Source organism: Struthio camelus, chromosome 10 (genome assembly GCF_040807025.1).
Source record: "Struthio camelus isolate bStrCam1 chromosome 10, bStrCam1.hap1, whole genome shotgun sequence".
Taxonomy (NCBI): domain Eukaryota; kingdom Metazoa; phylum Chordata; class Aves; order Struthioniformes; family Struthionidae; genus Struthio; species Struthio camelus.
The window spans coordinates 2523026-2537676 of NC_090951.1; the positions used below are offsets into that span (position 1 = coordinate 2523026).

At 70.4% G+C, this 14651-nt stretch overlaps 2 protein-coding genes across 3 annotated transcripts in view; one reads left to right on the forward strand and one right to left on the reverse strand.

Annotated features, from left to right (window-relative positions):
* Nucleotides 1-994: 994 nt before the first annotated feature.
* Nucleotides 995-3328, forward strand: CIDEC (cell death inducing DFFA like effector c). 2 transcript variants are annotated; one of them, XM_068955607.1, is made up of 6 exons: nt 995-1298; nt 1808-1880; nt 2041-2182; nt 2265-2414; nt 2574-2758; nt 2892-3328. In XM_068955607.1, exons 1-6 carry the CDS (start codon nt 1025-1027, stop codon nt 3067-3069), a joined length of 1002 nt encoding a protein of 333 aa, XP_068811708.1. In that variant the 5' UTR covers nt 995-1024; the 3' UTR covers nt 3070-3328. The 2 variants fall into 2 exon arrangements, with proteins under 2 accessions (XP_068811708.1, XP_068811710.1); XM_068955609.1 differs by lacking the exon at nt 995-1298 and adding an exon at nt 1545-1709.
* A 2434-nt stretch (nt 3329-5762) lies between these two features.
* Nucleotides 5763-14651, reverse strand: part of ZFPM1 (zinc finger protein, FOG family member 1) — a 36761-nt gene continuing 27872 nt past the window's right edge. The window contains exons 4-10 of the mRNA XM_068956085.1: nt 13607-13740; nt 10477-10579; nt 9810-10019; nt 9504-9728; nt 9174-9269; nt 8894-9037; nt 5763-8758 (exon numbers count right to left, since the gene is read on the reverse strand). Of these exons, the coding sequence (XP_068812186.1) occupies nt 6534-8758; nt 8894-9037; nt 9174-9269; nt 9504-9728; nt 9810-10019; nt 10477-10579; nt 13607-13740 (3137 nt within the window). The 3' untranslated portion in view covers nt 5763-6533. The remainder of the gene's footprint in view (nt 8759-8893; nt 9038-9173; nt 9270-9503; nt 9729-9809; nt 10020-10476; nt 10580-13606; nt 13741-14651) is intronic.

Sequence of the window (14651 nt, forward strand, 5' to 3'; positions counted from 1 at the left end):
GCTGGAGGGCGCTCGCCTGGGGCGGGCTGGAGGGCGCTCGCTCGGGGCGGGCTGGGAGGGAGGATGCCCGCCTGGGGCGGGCTGGAGGGCGCTCGCTCGGGGCGGGCTGGGAGGGAGGATGCCCGCCTGGGGCGGGCTGGAGGGCGCTCGCCTGGGGCAGGCTGGAGGGCGCTCGCTCGGGGCGGGCTGGGAGGGAGGATGCCCGCCTGGGGCAGGCTGGAGGGCGCTCGCCTGGGGCAGGCTGGAGGGCGCTCGCTTGGGGCGGGCTGGGAGGGAGGATGCCCGCCTGGGGCGGGCTGGAGGGCGCTCGCCTGGGGCGGGCTGGGAGGGAGGATGCTCGCCTGGGGCGGGCTGGAGGGCGCTCGCCTGGGGCGGGCTGGGAGGGAGGATGCCCGCCTGGGGCGGGCTGGAGGGCGCTCGCTCGGGGCGGGCTGGGAGGGAGGATGCTCGCCTGGGGCGGGCTGGAGGGCGCTCGCCTGGGGCGGGCTGGGAGGGAGGATGCTCGCCTGGGGCGGGCTGGAGGGCGCTCGCCTGGGGCGGGCTGGGAGGGAGGATGCTCGCCTGGGGCGGGCTGGGAGGGAGGATGCTCGCCTGGGGCGGGCTGGAGGGCGCTCGCCTGGGGCGGGCTGGGAGGGAGGATGCCCGCCTGGGGCGGGCTGGAGGGCGCTCGCTCGGGGCGGGCTGGGAGGGAGGATGCTCGCCTGGGGCGGGCTGGAGGGCGCTCGCTCGGGGCGGGCTGGGAGGGAGGATGCTCGCCTGGGGCGGGCTGGAGGGCGCTCGCTCGGGGCGGGCTGGGAGGGAGGATGCCCGCCTGGGGCGGGCTGGGAGGGAGGATGCCCGCCTGGGGCGGGCTGGGAGGGAGGATGCCCGCCTGGGGCGGGCTGGGAGGGAGGATGCCCGCCTGGGGCGGGCTGGAGGGCGCTCGCCTGGGGCGGGCTGGAGGGCGCTCGCTCGGGGTGGGCTGGGAGGGAGGATGCCCGCCTGGGGCGGGCTGGAGGGCGCTCGCCTGGGGCGGGCTGGGAGGATGCTTGCTCAGGGGACCAGGAGGATGCTCACCCAGGGCAGCCCAGGAGGGTGCTCACTCGTTGCCCCATGCAGTGGGGCGGGAGTGTCAGGCTGGCTCTGCCCCCTGTGCTGGCCCTGCCCCCCTGTTCTGGCTCCGCCCCCTGTGCCAGCTGGGGATTGGCTCAGGCAGCAGGGGCGGGGCCTGAGGGGGGTGGAGCCAGTGGGTGGCAGGTATATAGGGCAAGTGGGGTGGGTGGGAACAGCTAGTGCAGGGGGTGTGGTGTCTGCTGGAGGTGAGTGGGGATGGGGATGGGGATGGGGATGGGGATGGGGATGGGGATGGGGATGGGGATGGGGATGGGGATGGGGATGGGGATGGGGATGCTCAGGAGCAATGAGGCTGCTGGAGGGGAGCCTGGAGCTGCGAGGGTGGGACTGGGATTGGAGGTGCTGTGGACACCTCTGACCCTGTTGCTCCCCTGAAGGGGCCCAGGCAAAGGTGCTGCCCCGTGTCTGCGTCTCACCTTTGCTCCAGCGCTGACTCAGGGGCCCGCGTGCCGCTTTGCGCAAGAGCCTGGCGGGCAGAGGCTGCCACGGCTGCCGCCTCCAGCCTGGCCCCGGCCAAAGGGCAGGCGCAGCCCCTGCGTAAAGGCAGCCGTGCTGGGGTGCTGGTTCACCACCCTGCTGGAGCTGCGTGTGGGCAGGTGCTGGGGGTTCAGGGCTGGTGGGAGGGGGCCTCCCTGAAGGTGGTGAGGGGCTGGAGGATGCTGCTGCCCAGGGCTGAATCCTTGCCTCCTGGCAGGCTCGACCGTGCTCCTTGCTGAGATGGATTATGCCAAGTCCCTGAGTTCGCGCCTAACTGACCCCATCTCCAAGTAAGTGCCAGCCCTGGGGGGGGACACTGGAGCCCTTTCTGCTTTAGCACCTCTTGGCCCCTGGATTGGATGCCCTGGTCTCCAGGGAGGGCTTGGGGGGATGGCACTGCCTGGGGTTGGTGGTCTCCAGAGCCCTTCTGATCCCTCCGTCCCACCCCAGATGCGTCTCCGCAAGTGCCTCCATGACCCAGCAGCTGCTGTGGAGCCCGGCGCCGCGGCCCCGGCCCTACCGCGTCTGCAACTGGGACCGCAGCTTGCGCAAGGGCATCATGGCACGGAGCCTCGCTGAGCTGCTGCTCCAGGTGAGCTGGGGGCCCTCCGCCCATCTGGCGGGGCTCTCCGTCTGGCCTGGCTCCCCCTTCCCATCACCATCACCCCTTGCAGGTTCAGAGCACCCTGCTCGCGCCGGAGCCTGTCTCGCTGGTCCTGGATGAGGATGGCACGGCCGTGGAGACGGAGGCTTTCTTCCGGACGCTGGAGGAGGGCACGGTGCTCATGGCCCTGAGCGAGGGGCAGACGTGGTGTGCCTCTAAGGTGAGCACCTGGGGTGGGATGGGGTCCTGGGGTGAGCAGGAGCCCCGTTTGGCAGGGCTGCCTCCTGCTGCGATGCTGGCCAGGAGGTACCTGGGACACTGGGGCAGGCTGGGGTCTCTCTGGGAGTGATCCCATAACCTGAACACCACTCTGCTCTAGACGCCAGGCTACCAGCTGAGCTTGTCCCGCAAGCCGCGCCGCAGGATCGACGTGGCCTGCATCACCTTTGACCTCTACAAGACCAGCCCCAAGGACCTGGGCTGCCTCAATGTCAAAGCCACCCTCTATGGCACCTACAGCATGTCCTATGACCTGCGCTGCTATGGGGCCAAGCGACTCATGAAGTGAGTGCTGGGGTCCGGGCTGTCCCAGAGGGGGCTGTGAGATGCCCTTGATGGGGTGGCCTGGGGGGGCTGTGATGGGTGGGCAGGTAGGTGGGTGCAAGGAGGGATGCTCACCTGCCTCATCCCCGTGCAGGGAAGCTCTGCGCTGGACGCTCTTCACCATGCAGGCCACGGGCCATGTGCTGCTGGGTACCTCCTGCTACATGCAGCAGCTCCTGGATGCCACAGAGGAGCCCAAGGAGGACCACGCAGAGAGCACCCCAGCCCTGCAGAGCCTCCTGCCGCTGCCCCGCAGCCAGACCCTGCAATGAGGGCTCAGCACTGCAGCCCCTCCGCACACGCCTTGGGGATGCACATCCCATCCCTCCTAGGTCAATGCACGTGGGGAGACTGCTTGCACTGCACTGTGGCACCCATTTCTTCCCCCCGCCGGCTTGGTGCAACCAGGGCAGCTGGGACCTGCCTGGATGCCTCTCCCTTGCACGTTGCTGGCTGAATGCAGCCAGGTCTTCTCTGTGGTGTCTGCTACTCTGTAAATATATTTATTTAAGTAAAGCTCTATGTACTCCAGTGCAGTGTTGGTCTCTGTCCCTTCTGCTGCCTTGCAGGGCTCTGCCTGGGCTGGAGGAGGCTCCGTGCTTCACTGGGAGCAGTGTCCCTCTGGGAGGGGGTGACCTGCCCTCCCCTGTGTCCTGCCCTGCTCCTGGCCGGGGGCTCGGCTCAGCCTGACCCCACTGCAGGGAGCAGGAGCAGCGCTGCCCTGTCCCAGCTCGGCCTTGGCCCAGGCCCAGCCCTGCTCCGCTCTCACCCCGGCCCCGCGCAGCCCTACTTGGCGCGTCAGGCCTCGGGGCTGTGTCGCAAGAGAACTTGAGCTGGGGAACTTGTTGCAAGAGGCGCCCCCGGAGCTGTCGCCTTTGCGTTTCTCCCTGCAATTACAGCTGGCTCTGGGGTGCAGGGGGACTGTGCCTGCCCCCAGCACGAGGCAGGGCGAGGGGCTGAGCTCTCCCACCCCCCAGGAGGGCAGCTGCCAGAGCATCCCCTTCCCTGGGGCCAGTGCAAACTAGCTCCATTGCCCCCAGACCTGCCCTGGCCCCTGGGGGGGCTGCAGGTGGGAACTGGCTGCATCGAACCTGCATGCAGCAGTGCTCCCCTGGGCAAAACCCTGACTACTGCTTTGCCTAAAGGGATTTAAGTGCCATCCCTAGCCCTGCGGCACAGCTGTGTGTTACCTGCAGGAACTGGTGCAGCAGCAAGGCCTGAACTGTCCCATTAGTCCAGCTTTGGCACCTAGAGCAGGGAGGGAAGCACCCATATCCCCTTTTCGGCCATGGCAGGGGCGCTGCAAGGCTGCAGCCCTTTTTGCTGGCTGGTGCACAGCTTGGGGAGCTAAGCTGAGTCTTGCTGGCATGAGCCGTGGAAGCCAGCACAGCCGGGGCCTTGCACAACCCCGCTCCCCGGCAGTGCCGTGCAGCCCGCGGCGAGCTGCCTGCAATGCGGCGAGGGCGGCTGCTGCGCGGGGCCGTGGGAAACAAACACCCTAGTGCCCCCAAGGATGCCAAACTCGGAAGCAAAACAGCATGTGGGTTAGTTACTGGGCTACGATGCCCTGGCAGGCAGAGGGGGCCCGGCATCCCCCCCCCCCCCAACCCTGGGAGCCGTGGTGCTGGCGTGCGTGGGGACGCGCTCCTAGGAGGCAGCCGGGAGGTGACCCCTCCAACCACACAGGTTGCAATCACTTGATCTAGTTCGGATTTGGCAGCAGCTCGGCTGTCGGGACGTGCAGGGCTGCCTGGCGCGCGCCGGCGCCCCGTGGCAGCGGTGCTGGCTCCGGCCGCCGTCGCAGCCCAGCCCAGGCGCGAAGTGGGAGACGGGGCGCCAGCAGGCACTCGCCCACCTCCGCTGCAGCCCGGTTTGCTGCACCTCTGGCTTTCAGCCGGGCCCGTGGCCGGCGCACCGACCTCCGGGGAAGGAGGACGCAGCAAAACCTGCCTCTCAGCACGAGCCGTTTTTGCAGCCGGCCCCCTGCACCTGCAGGGGATGCTCATGGGGTGCTCGGGCACCCAAAACTCATCCCAGAGCTTGTTGGCTGCAGCAGCCAGCGGTTACAGCCAGAAAACAGCCCTAAAACGTGCCCCGCAGCTCACCGACATGGGGCACCCGGCACCTTCCCCGCCGACCGCGATGCAGGAGACACCAGTGCCCCGTGCCCTGCTCACCTCCTCCAGCCACGCGAGCCGCTCGGGGGGCCCCCTTGCTCTGCAGGGATTGGGGCCCGGCGTCACCCCGGGGTGGGCGTCGTGGGCTGGCCCCCACCGCAGGACCCCTCTCGCAGGGCACAGACGGGCGGCCGAGACCGCAGCCAGCCTCTGGGCAATGCAACCCAGCCGTGGCTCATCTCAATCTGGGACAGGTAATTAATGAGTCATCAGCACTGGTTGCAGCACCTGCTGCGGGGGGGGTCAGGAGGTGGCGGCTGCCCACCCGCCCCGCGTGGCAGGGAGCGCGCTGGCAGGCCCCGAGGGCATGGCCAGGCTGCGTGGCACAGGTGTGTGGCATAAGGGTGTGACAGGGAGGACAGCAGAGATGCATGGCATGCATAGGTGACAGGGTGGCACACATACGTGGCACACCTAGGGAGGGTGGCACAGATGGATAGCACGCATAGGGGACAGGGAGGGTGACAAAGATGCAGGACATGCATGGGGGACAGGGAAGGTGGCACAGACGGACAGCATGCGTGGGGGACAGGGTGGCACAGATGCATGGCATGCACAGGGTGCAGGCAGGGTGACACAGATGAACGGCTTGCATGAGTGACAGGGAGGGTGACAGGGGAGGCTGGGCTCTGCCCCACGGTTTGCAGGCTGTCCCTGCCACCCTGTGGCCATGCATGCCAACAGCACACGTCCAACGTCTTTGTCCCCAGCCCAGTGCGATGTCCCCAGCCAGGTGTCACCCTGCGGGGGACAGGTGCCCCCTGCGTCCCGCACCGAGGTAGCAGCCCGGCTTTATTAGACATATTTATTTCTGTACACACTTATACACACAAATCCCAGGGGAGCTTCATTCTCGGCTTCAGTGCTGTCTTGTTCCAGGGTCCGGGCCATGGCCGGGTGCTCAGAGCCACCAGGCCACCGACGGCGGGGTGGAGGGACGGGGACACGCACACGCACGCACACGCTTCCTGGGGCGCCCCCGGGGCTGAGCCCGTCCCCTTCCCTGTAGTGTCTCTTTGGGGGCAGCCCCCCACCATGCCCCGAGCCGGCAGCAGGCGTGGGGCAGGGGGTGCCCGCCTGCCCCGTGCCTCAGTTTCCCTACGTCGCCCGCCGCAGGGGCGAGGAGAGGCGCAGTCGGGGAGCTGAGCAGGGGGTCAGGCCCGGCGGGGAGCCCTTGCAGCGTGCCGGGGAGAATGGGGGGGCAGCGGTAGGGGCGCCACGTGCACGCGTGCAGGGGGCACCCCCGCAGCCTGCAGGTCCGTGCCGCAAGGTCCATCCAGGCAGCCGGGGCCCGAGCCGGGCCGGTCTCTGCAAACCCGCCGCGCGCCAGGCAGGGCGCCGCGGGACCCGCCGCCGTCCCTGCACAAATACGCACCCGACGCAGGCGGACGCGCGTTCCCGCGCTGGCCCCCTCCGCCTGGGCAGCCCGCCCGCTGCATCCCTGCCCGCCGCATCCCCGGCGGGCCGCCCGGAGCCGGCGGCAAGTGCTGAGCGGCGTGGCGGCACCGGGTATTGGGGTGGGGGGGAGAGGTGGCGAGGGGTGGAGGGGGGGGGGGGCGTTATTTGACGTGCTCGGCCGCGTGGGAGGAGCAGTAATACTTCTTGTGGGCGATGAAGGTGGAGAGGCTGCTGAACTTGATGTTGCAGAGGCGGCAGTACCGGTGGTTGCCGTTGGGCACGGGGCCGGGCACGGCCTTGGCCGGGGGGGTCTGCACGCCCTTGTCCGTGTAGGCGGGCGGCGTCGGGGGCTGGCGGCCGGGCTCCCGCGGGACCTCGGGGGCGGCGGGCGAGGCGGGGGGTCGCGGCGAGGCGGGCGGCCGGGGGCTGCCGTTGGCGGGCGCTTCCTTGGCCTCCCGACCGCTGAGGCTGTCCCGGCGGAGGCGGGCGGGCGGCCGGGGCGGCGAGGCCGCCGGCAGCAGGGGCTCGGGCGTCCTGCCGGGCGCCGCCGGGGCGTCGGGAGCCGCCGCCGGTTTGGCCACGAAGAGCCCGTGGGCGCTGCGGAAGTGCTCGAGGAGGTCGCCCTTGACGGCCCCGTTGAGCGGGCAGTAGGGGCAGACGGAGAGGGGCACCTTGGCGCCCTTGGGGTACCGCTGCGGCCCGTCCCCGCCGGCGGCGTAAGCGGGCGGCGGGGCCAGCGCCTTGACGCCGGGCGCCCCGGGGCTGCCGGCGGGCGCCGTCTTCTCCGCTTTGACCCGCGGAGCGTCGGCGTCCTGGCCGGGGCTGCCGGGGCTGCGGCGACCCTGGAGCACGGCTCCCTTGATCTTCTGGAGGTGCTCCAGCGTGCCGGGCTGCAGCGGCGTGGCGGGGCAGTAGTACTTCTTGTGCGCCAGGTAGCCGTCGAGGCTGTGGAAGCTGACGCGGCAGGCGGTGCACTCGTGGTAGTCGGCCAGCGGCAGCAGCGGGGCCGGCGCCGCTTCGCCCTGCAGCCGCGGCTTCTTGCTCAGGTCGATGGGGCCGTCGGCATCCGGGCTGGAGCTGGGCGACGGCGCCTTGGGCAACGCGGCGGCGGCCGGCGGCTCGGCGTGGGCGGCCGGGGCCGGCGGTTCAGGCGGGCGGCGCGCGGGGCCCGGCGGCCCGTGGAGCTCGTAGAGCTTGCGGCGCTTGCGGGTGCGGACGGGCTGGGGCAGGAAGGGCGCCTTGGCGGCGCTGGGGCGGCGGAGCGGCGGGTCGTGGCGCGAGGCGCAGTAGAAGCGCTTGTGCACCACGTAGGTCTCGTGGCGGCTGAAGCGGATGTTGCAAGCCTCGCACAGCGTCTTGCTGGGGTCCTCGTCCCCCTCGTCCACCGAGCTGCCGGGGCTCTGGCTGTCCTCGCTGCAGCGCCCCGCCGCCCCGTCCGCCGCCTCCGGCGACCCCGCTTTGGCGCGGCCCTCCTCCGCCTTCGCCTCCGCCTTGGGCTCCGGCGGCGTGCCGGCACGGCCCGCGTCCCCGTCCCCTTGCCCCTCGCCCTTGGGCGCCTTGAGCTTGCGCGCCCCGGCCAGGCCGTCCTCGGCCAGGTGCCGGCTGGAGCAGTAGAGGCGCTTGTGCACGTAGTAGTTGTTGATGTTGTTGAAGGTGATCTCGCACTCGAAGCACGTGGCGCCCTTGGGTGCCGGCGCGCCGGCGTAGAGGGCGGGCGGCACCGCGCCGTGGCCCTGCTTCAGCCGGCTGTGCACCAGCTCCGACATCTTGGCCAGGATCTCGGAGGCTTGGGGCACCACCGCCGCCTCGTGCCCGAACAGGTACTGGGGCAAGAAGACGGTGCCGCCGGCCGTGCCCGCGCCCGGCTCGCTGGGCACCGGGCTGGAGCCCGGCGTGGGGCTGGCCAGCTCCGACTTCACCTTGCCCGAGGGCAGGCTGCGGGGCGAAGAGGTCCGGGACGAGGCGTCCGGCTCCGAGCCGGGGCTGGCGGCCGCCTCCGCTTGGGCGCCGCTTTTCGCTTCCTCCGCCTCGCCGGCCGGGCTGTCGACGGGCTCCTGCTTGACGCGGACGGGCGGCACGGGCTCGGCCGAGGAGGAGGAGGAGGAAGAGGAGGAGGAGGAGGAAGAGGAGGAGGCGGAGGAAGGCTCGTCTGCGGCGGGCGCCCGGGGCTGGCCGTCGGGCGGCTCGGCGGGCGGCGAGAGGGTGCCGGCGGGCGGCGAGGCGGGCTGCGGCGGCGCGGCGGGGGCCGGCTTGGCCTCGGGGGCCGGCAGGACGGCGGGCAGCGGGCCGTGCAGCACCACGTGGGGCGGCAGCGCCGGCAGCCCCTCGGCCAGGAAACCCGGCAGGTTGCACTTCAGCACGGGCCCGTTGTTCGCCGGGCTCAGCCCTGCCGGCGCGGGGGAGAGAGAAGATGCCCCAGCGTCACCGCCCCGGTGCCAGCTTCTCGCCGGCGGCGGAGGGGGCAGTTTCCCTGCCCCGTCGGCCGTCTCCCTCCCCGTCGGCCGCAGCCCAGCGTACTCACCCGGGGCGAGGGGTTTGGCGGCGGGCGGCCCCGGCGAGTACACCTCACCCTTGGAGCCCGGCTGGCAGATCATGTGGTTGGTGACCAGGTGGCTGTAGAGGATGTCCCGCGTGGTGGAGATGAAGCCGCAGCTGTGGCAGACGCCTGCGGAGGGTTGGGGGGGCGAAGGGGCCGCGGCGGCGTGAGCGGGGAAGCATCGCGCCCGGCGCGGCGGCACGAACGGCACCGGGGAGAGGGGAAGGTCCCCGGAGGGGACTGTCCCCCGCGGGGACCAACTCACCGTTCAAGGTGTCCGTGTGCACCTTCAGGTGACGCTCGCAGTTGGCTTTCGTGGTGAAGGCAGACAGGCAGATCAGGCAGACGAACGGCCTCTCCCCTGCAAGACGGACAGGCGGACGCATCAGCGCCCGGGGCACCTCGGCGGCGCCGAGCCGGGGCCAGAAGCGCGAGCGGGGCGGCAGCGGGCCGAGACTGCCCCAAACCAGTAACCCGACTGGGGAGGGGGACAACCTCATGTCGCTGGTCCCCGCGCTGGAGGCGGGCAGCGCCGCTGCCCCTCCGTCGGGGCCCCGCGCGGGGCTGGCTGTCCCCGCGCCGCGCCGTGCCGTACCGCTGTGGCTCCGCATGTGGATCTCCAGGGAGCTGGCGCTGGGGCAGCTCTTCTTGCACTGGGGGAAGGGGCAGACGCGCTCGTTGGGGTAGGTCTCCTTGGGCTTGTCGTCGCCGGCCGGCGCAGCGGCGCTCTGGCGGCTGGCGCAGTAGTACATCAGGTGCGCTTGCAGGTTGCGCTCGCTCCGGTACCAGATCCCGCAGTCCTTGCAGGGGAAGACGTCCTCTGCCGAGGCGAGGGGACGGATGGGACCAGGCGGTGGCACGGGGGCCCTCTCCCGTCCCCTGCCCGGCCCCGGGGACTCACTGTTAACCACCGCCGTGGCCAGGATAGCCGCCATGCCGGCCTGCTGGGGCAGCAGCTGGATGTCGGAGCGCAGCGCGGCCGGGTAGGGCGAGTCGCCGGGCTCGGCTTTCGCCGCGTGGTTGGGGATGGCCTGGGGCTCGGCCACGACGAAGGCGCGCACGGCCTCGGCCTCCCGCACGGCGCGCGTCGTCTTGCACCACAGGGCTTCGCCTGGCGGGTCGCAAGGGGCAGAGGAGTCGGCGGCGCTCGGCCGTCCTCCGGGCGGGATGCTGCGAGCGCAGCCCCCTGCCCGTGGAGCCCTCCGCCCCCAGCAGCGCCCGGCCGCTCTCGCCCAGCGGTGGCTAAGCCCGGCCTTGCCTGGAGATGGCGGTGTCAGCCCGCGCCTGAGCCGCGCCGCCTGGCACCGCCGGCGCCGACTTTTGCAACGACGCTGACCCGGCGTTTTGCACCAGCGCTGGCGGTGCCGCTTGCATCAGCCGCCGGCACCCTCCTGCCGATGGCAGCAGGATGCCCTGCGGGCAGCCCCGCAGCGCTGGGACCCGGGGCAAAGCCCGGGGAGGGGGACGGACGCGCAGCCGGCGGGGGCGGCGGGGCGAGGCGGAGGCTGCCCTAGCCCGGTGCGGAGGGGAGAGCGAGCCGCGGCGGAGAGCGCGGTGCAAATACCAACCCTTGCTGTAGACGACGGCGTTGGCGTCGGGCTCTGCGGGCACGAGCGGCAGCCTGGACAGCCAGCAGCTCTCGTCTCCCAGCACCAGCGTCACGGGCGGGCTCTGCCGACAGCCAAAAGGCAGGGAGGGAGCGCGGTGAGTCCGCGGGGCGCCGGGCACGGCGGGGAGCAGCGCGGCGGCGGGGCGGCAGCCCTCCCCGCTCAGCCCGTGCCAGCCCCAGCCCAGCGCTGCCTCCCTGCGTGGCTAATGAATATTAACGAGCAAAGGGGTTGGGGTTGGGGGGGGGGGAGAAATTAATCTGCCTGATCCTCCGATGGCTGCCGCGGTAACGATACGAAATCTAATTATTCGTCCCAATATTTCTAAACCCTCAAACTCAAGACTGACAGTCTCAGCCGGTTTAGGCCTTATCACCGCGAGGAGCCGAGTGCTCGCAGCTTGATAAACCGCCCGCGTGCACGCACACGCGCGTGCACGCACGCACGCACGCACACGCGTCGCGCGGGTGCCCCCGCCGCCGCTGAGGCTGCAGACACCCGCTGCTCCGTCACAGGGCTGCCAAAGCGGGAGGCAAAGCGGGACGCCGGGAGGCGCTTTTGGCTCCTCTGCAGAGGTTTTGCCGTCGACCTGCAGATTTGCCGCGTGCACGGGGGAGCTGGGGGTGGCGCCGGACGGAGCAGGCTCCCTGCGGTGGCCGGGAGCCCCGCCAGCCTGGGGACACCCTCCGTGCTGCGGCCCCCGGCACCCCTCCGCCGCGCACCCCGGCGTGCGTGCTGGGGCGCCCGTCCCGACTCCGCTCCCCGGCCGCAGGCGCGCTGGCGGCCCTGCCGCCCTCCCCACCGTCGGCCCCCAGCCCACGCTGAGAAACCTTCCTTGTTTTCCCCCGAACAAAGAGGTCAGTGTCTCCGCTCTGAACCGGCCCCGATAACCATCGGAAACCCTATCTGCGCCGCATCCGCCCGGGCCGGCGTTATCTGGGGCAGCAGCGAGCCCTCGCTGCCCGGCCTCGCCGCGCCGGGGGCGGCCGCGGCCCCGCCGTCGGGCACCGTCCCGTGGCCGGGCAGGCGGCGCGCGGAGCGGCGCAGCGCTGCAAGCCGGCAGCCCAGAGCCCCTCTCACCACCGTCCCGAGTTCCATCAGTCCCCAGCCCAAAGCACCGGCCACCTCTGAGCCTCCCCCGGCGGGGCGGCCCATCGTCCTCGGGGACGCCGACGCGCGGAGCGATGCTCCTGGCAGAGAAAGAGTCAAGGCCACCCAACATCCCCAATTCCTCCCCATGCCCCGCGATGGGGGATTCGGCTCCTGAGCCCCCGAACCGACCCCCAACGTATATCCACCGAGATGCGCGACCCCGAGGCTGCAGCCCAGCGACGGAGAGCCGAGCAGCGCGCGGCCGCCGCGGCCAGACGGTCGGGGGAGACCTCCTTCGCCTCCCCCCCCCAGCGCCGACAACAAAGGCGAAGGGACCCAAGGGCGACAGCCCGTATCAGGGATGGAGCTGCGATTCCTTCCTCAGTTCCCCAAGCAGAGATAGGGAGGGAGGCGAGCGGCGGAGAAAAGCAGGGCTGGGAATCATCAGCCCGGCTCGATAAGGGAGCTGCTGAAATGGGAGCAAAAATATTTAGACAATAAATGAAGTATCAGAAAAAAGCCGCGCATATCTTTAAGAAATCAATCATCCTGTACCGGGTGTCTGGACACACGGCGCCAACCGGGAGATAGGGAGCCAAACTGGGCAGATAAGGGTTAATCAAGGATTTAATTCGGCAAAGATAAACGGGTCTGAGCTAAAAAAAAAAAAAAAGAGAGAGAGAGAAAAAAAAGGAGGAGGTGGGGATGGAGCTAAGACTTCCTGCGAGATCTTCCAGCCTCGGAGACCCTCGGTTGGAGGTCCCCCCTCTTGGTACAGCTCCGGGGAAGGGACTCCGTGAGCTCAGGGATGGACAAGGGAGGACGTGGCCGTGCCCGCAACCTCGCGGGGACCCGCGACGCGTGGCCTGGCCAATGCCTGCCAGCAGCCCTCGTGCGGGATGCAAAGCTCGCAGCCATCCTGCTAGCGTACGTGTAGATATGCCCATGCACACGCACGTGCACGCACACACATGCTGCCTTTGCAGCAGTCGCCGTCTCCCAGCCAAGTCTGGCAACGCGTGCTGCCATCCTGGCCCGGGCCTGGGAAACGATGCGCCAACATTTGTCCCCCGAGCCAGCAGCGCACCGGGCCGAGCGTGCTCCCGCCGGACCGGGCTCCCCACCGCCGACAGCCGGTGCTTGTCCTTGCTCCAACAAAAATGATGCAAAACCCTGGTGAACAGGCACTAAACCTGCTGCAGGGTCCCATCCCCTCCGCCTGCCACGTCGCTCTGGTGTCCCCATGGCCCAAAACGCTGCTGCCGGTGCAGCCGCCTGCATCTCTCACCCCGCGCTGCCTCCTCTCCTGCTCCTCTGCAGCAGAGCCGGACGCTTTCCAGGCGTGATGCCGGGGTGTGCGCAACCCGGGTCCCTTCGGCACAAACGCGGGGTGGGAAACCCGGACCCCGATCTCCTTTGCAAGGAGTCGCGCTCCCGTGAGCAGCCCCGAGCAGCTCCGAGCGCGCCGCTTGCCCGCCCCCCTGCATCCCGCCGGCGGCGCGGCACATCTGGGGCGCAGCGAGGGGCGGCGGGGAGGCGAGCTGGCCGCCGCTGCGGGGCCGAGCGGCGGCGTCTCAAACGAGGCTCAGCGGGTAGGAGGCTGCAGCTGGGATTTCAAAAGATATCAGCGGGCTGCGCGGAGCCGCGCTCGGCAAGCCTGGCGCGGCTGCGATATAACCCTGCCATGATAGGTATTAATGAGATTAACAGAGCAGGAGGCTGCCGCGGGCGGCCGCCGACCAGGGTGCCCGCCGCCGCGCTCGAGCGCCGGGACCCGCGGACCTGCTTCGGCAGCAGAATCGCAGCCAGGTACGGGCGCAGGGAAGCGATTCCCAAGGGCCCGGCCGAGGCACGGGTCCCCGCGGTGGGGGCGAGCGCGGCCACCGCAGCGAAAAGTCCTCCAAAACGCCCTTCCTCTCCCCAAACCATTCCTTGCTGGGGCCGGGGGCGGGGGAGTTGCCCACCCGCCGGCCCCCGCGAGCGGCACGGCCCTCCTTACCGTCTCGTTCTGCCCCGGAGACGCCGGCTCGCTGTGGACGTTGCCCTGGAAGGGGCCCCAGGAGAAGCCCTCGGGGAGGCTCCGCCGGGCTCGCACTCGGCTCTCCCCCTCCAGCACGGCCAGCTCCAGCTCATCTGCGGAGAGACAGCGACAGCGTGAAGGCGCCCGCCGGCACGGCCGGGACCCCGGCTGGCAGACCTGGGCTCGGGGAGGCGGGGGGGGGGTCCCTGGCGCGGAGACCTCCTGCGCTAACCGCAGCATCCCGCGCCACGGCCCGGCGAGGCCGGGGCGCAGACGGAGACGGCGGGCGGAGGAGGCTCTGCCAGGGCAGACGCCGGGGGGACGAGGGGAGAGCCGAACCACGGGCGGACACAGAGCCGCCCAAAGTTGGGAAAGACCCCGGGCGCGTGAGCCCGCCCGCGGGGCCCGGAGCCGGCACGGCGGCGGATCGCGCGGCACGGGCGCTTCCCGGGGGGTCTCGGCGTGCCACCGCGGCGCAGCGGAAGGAGCGCTTCCCATCCCAGCGCCCAAAGTCGCAGCAGCTTCAGGGCTTAATGGCTTTGATGATCTGATAAGCCTCTGGTTTAATGGGTGAGATAACATGTTAATACACTACGAAGGCTGCTCTAAAATGTTTTAACCGTGCCTTTGTCTTTCGGAGCGCAGATAAGATGGCAGGTAACCAATACAGAGATGGACGTGCGTGCTGCCGGCTCCTCGCGCCCCCCACGCCGCTCGGCAGCGGGCAGCCGCACGCCGCGGCCCCGCGAAACTCCCGGGCCGGCCGGCTGCACGGACGCGCCGAGGCTCATCGGCGCCCTCGGGTCTCGGCCCGACCGCAGCGCCGGCCGTCGAGGGCATCGGCTGCGCTTCAGCCGGCGCCCGGGTCCTGCGGGCGGGGAGGAGGCTCCGCTTGTTTGAAGGCAAATTGCTTTCAGAAGTCGAAAACGCAGGGAGGATAACACGATCCCGTGGCTGCAGAGATTGAAATCTGATGTGTTTATTAGCCAGGCTGACATCTGGATCCTCTCTGCGCCGGGGTTAT

Bases quoted from the DNA above. Each gene is read 5' to 3' on its own strand.
- CIDEC (XM_068955607.1), top strand. From the start codon at position 1,025: ATGCTTGCTCAGGGGACCAGGAGGATGCTCACCCAGGGCAGCCCAGGA. The intron at 2,415-2,573 runs GTGAGCACCTGG...ACTCTGCTCTAG, and splicing joins AGACGTGGTGTGCCTCTAAG to ACGCCAGGCTACCAGCTGAG. The intron at 2,759-2,891 runs GTGAGTGCTGGG...ATCCCCGTGCAG, and splicing joins GGGGCCAAGCGACTCATGAA to GGAAGCTCTGCGCTGGACGC.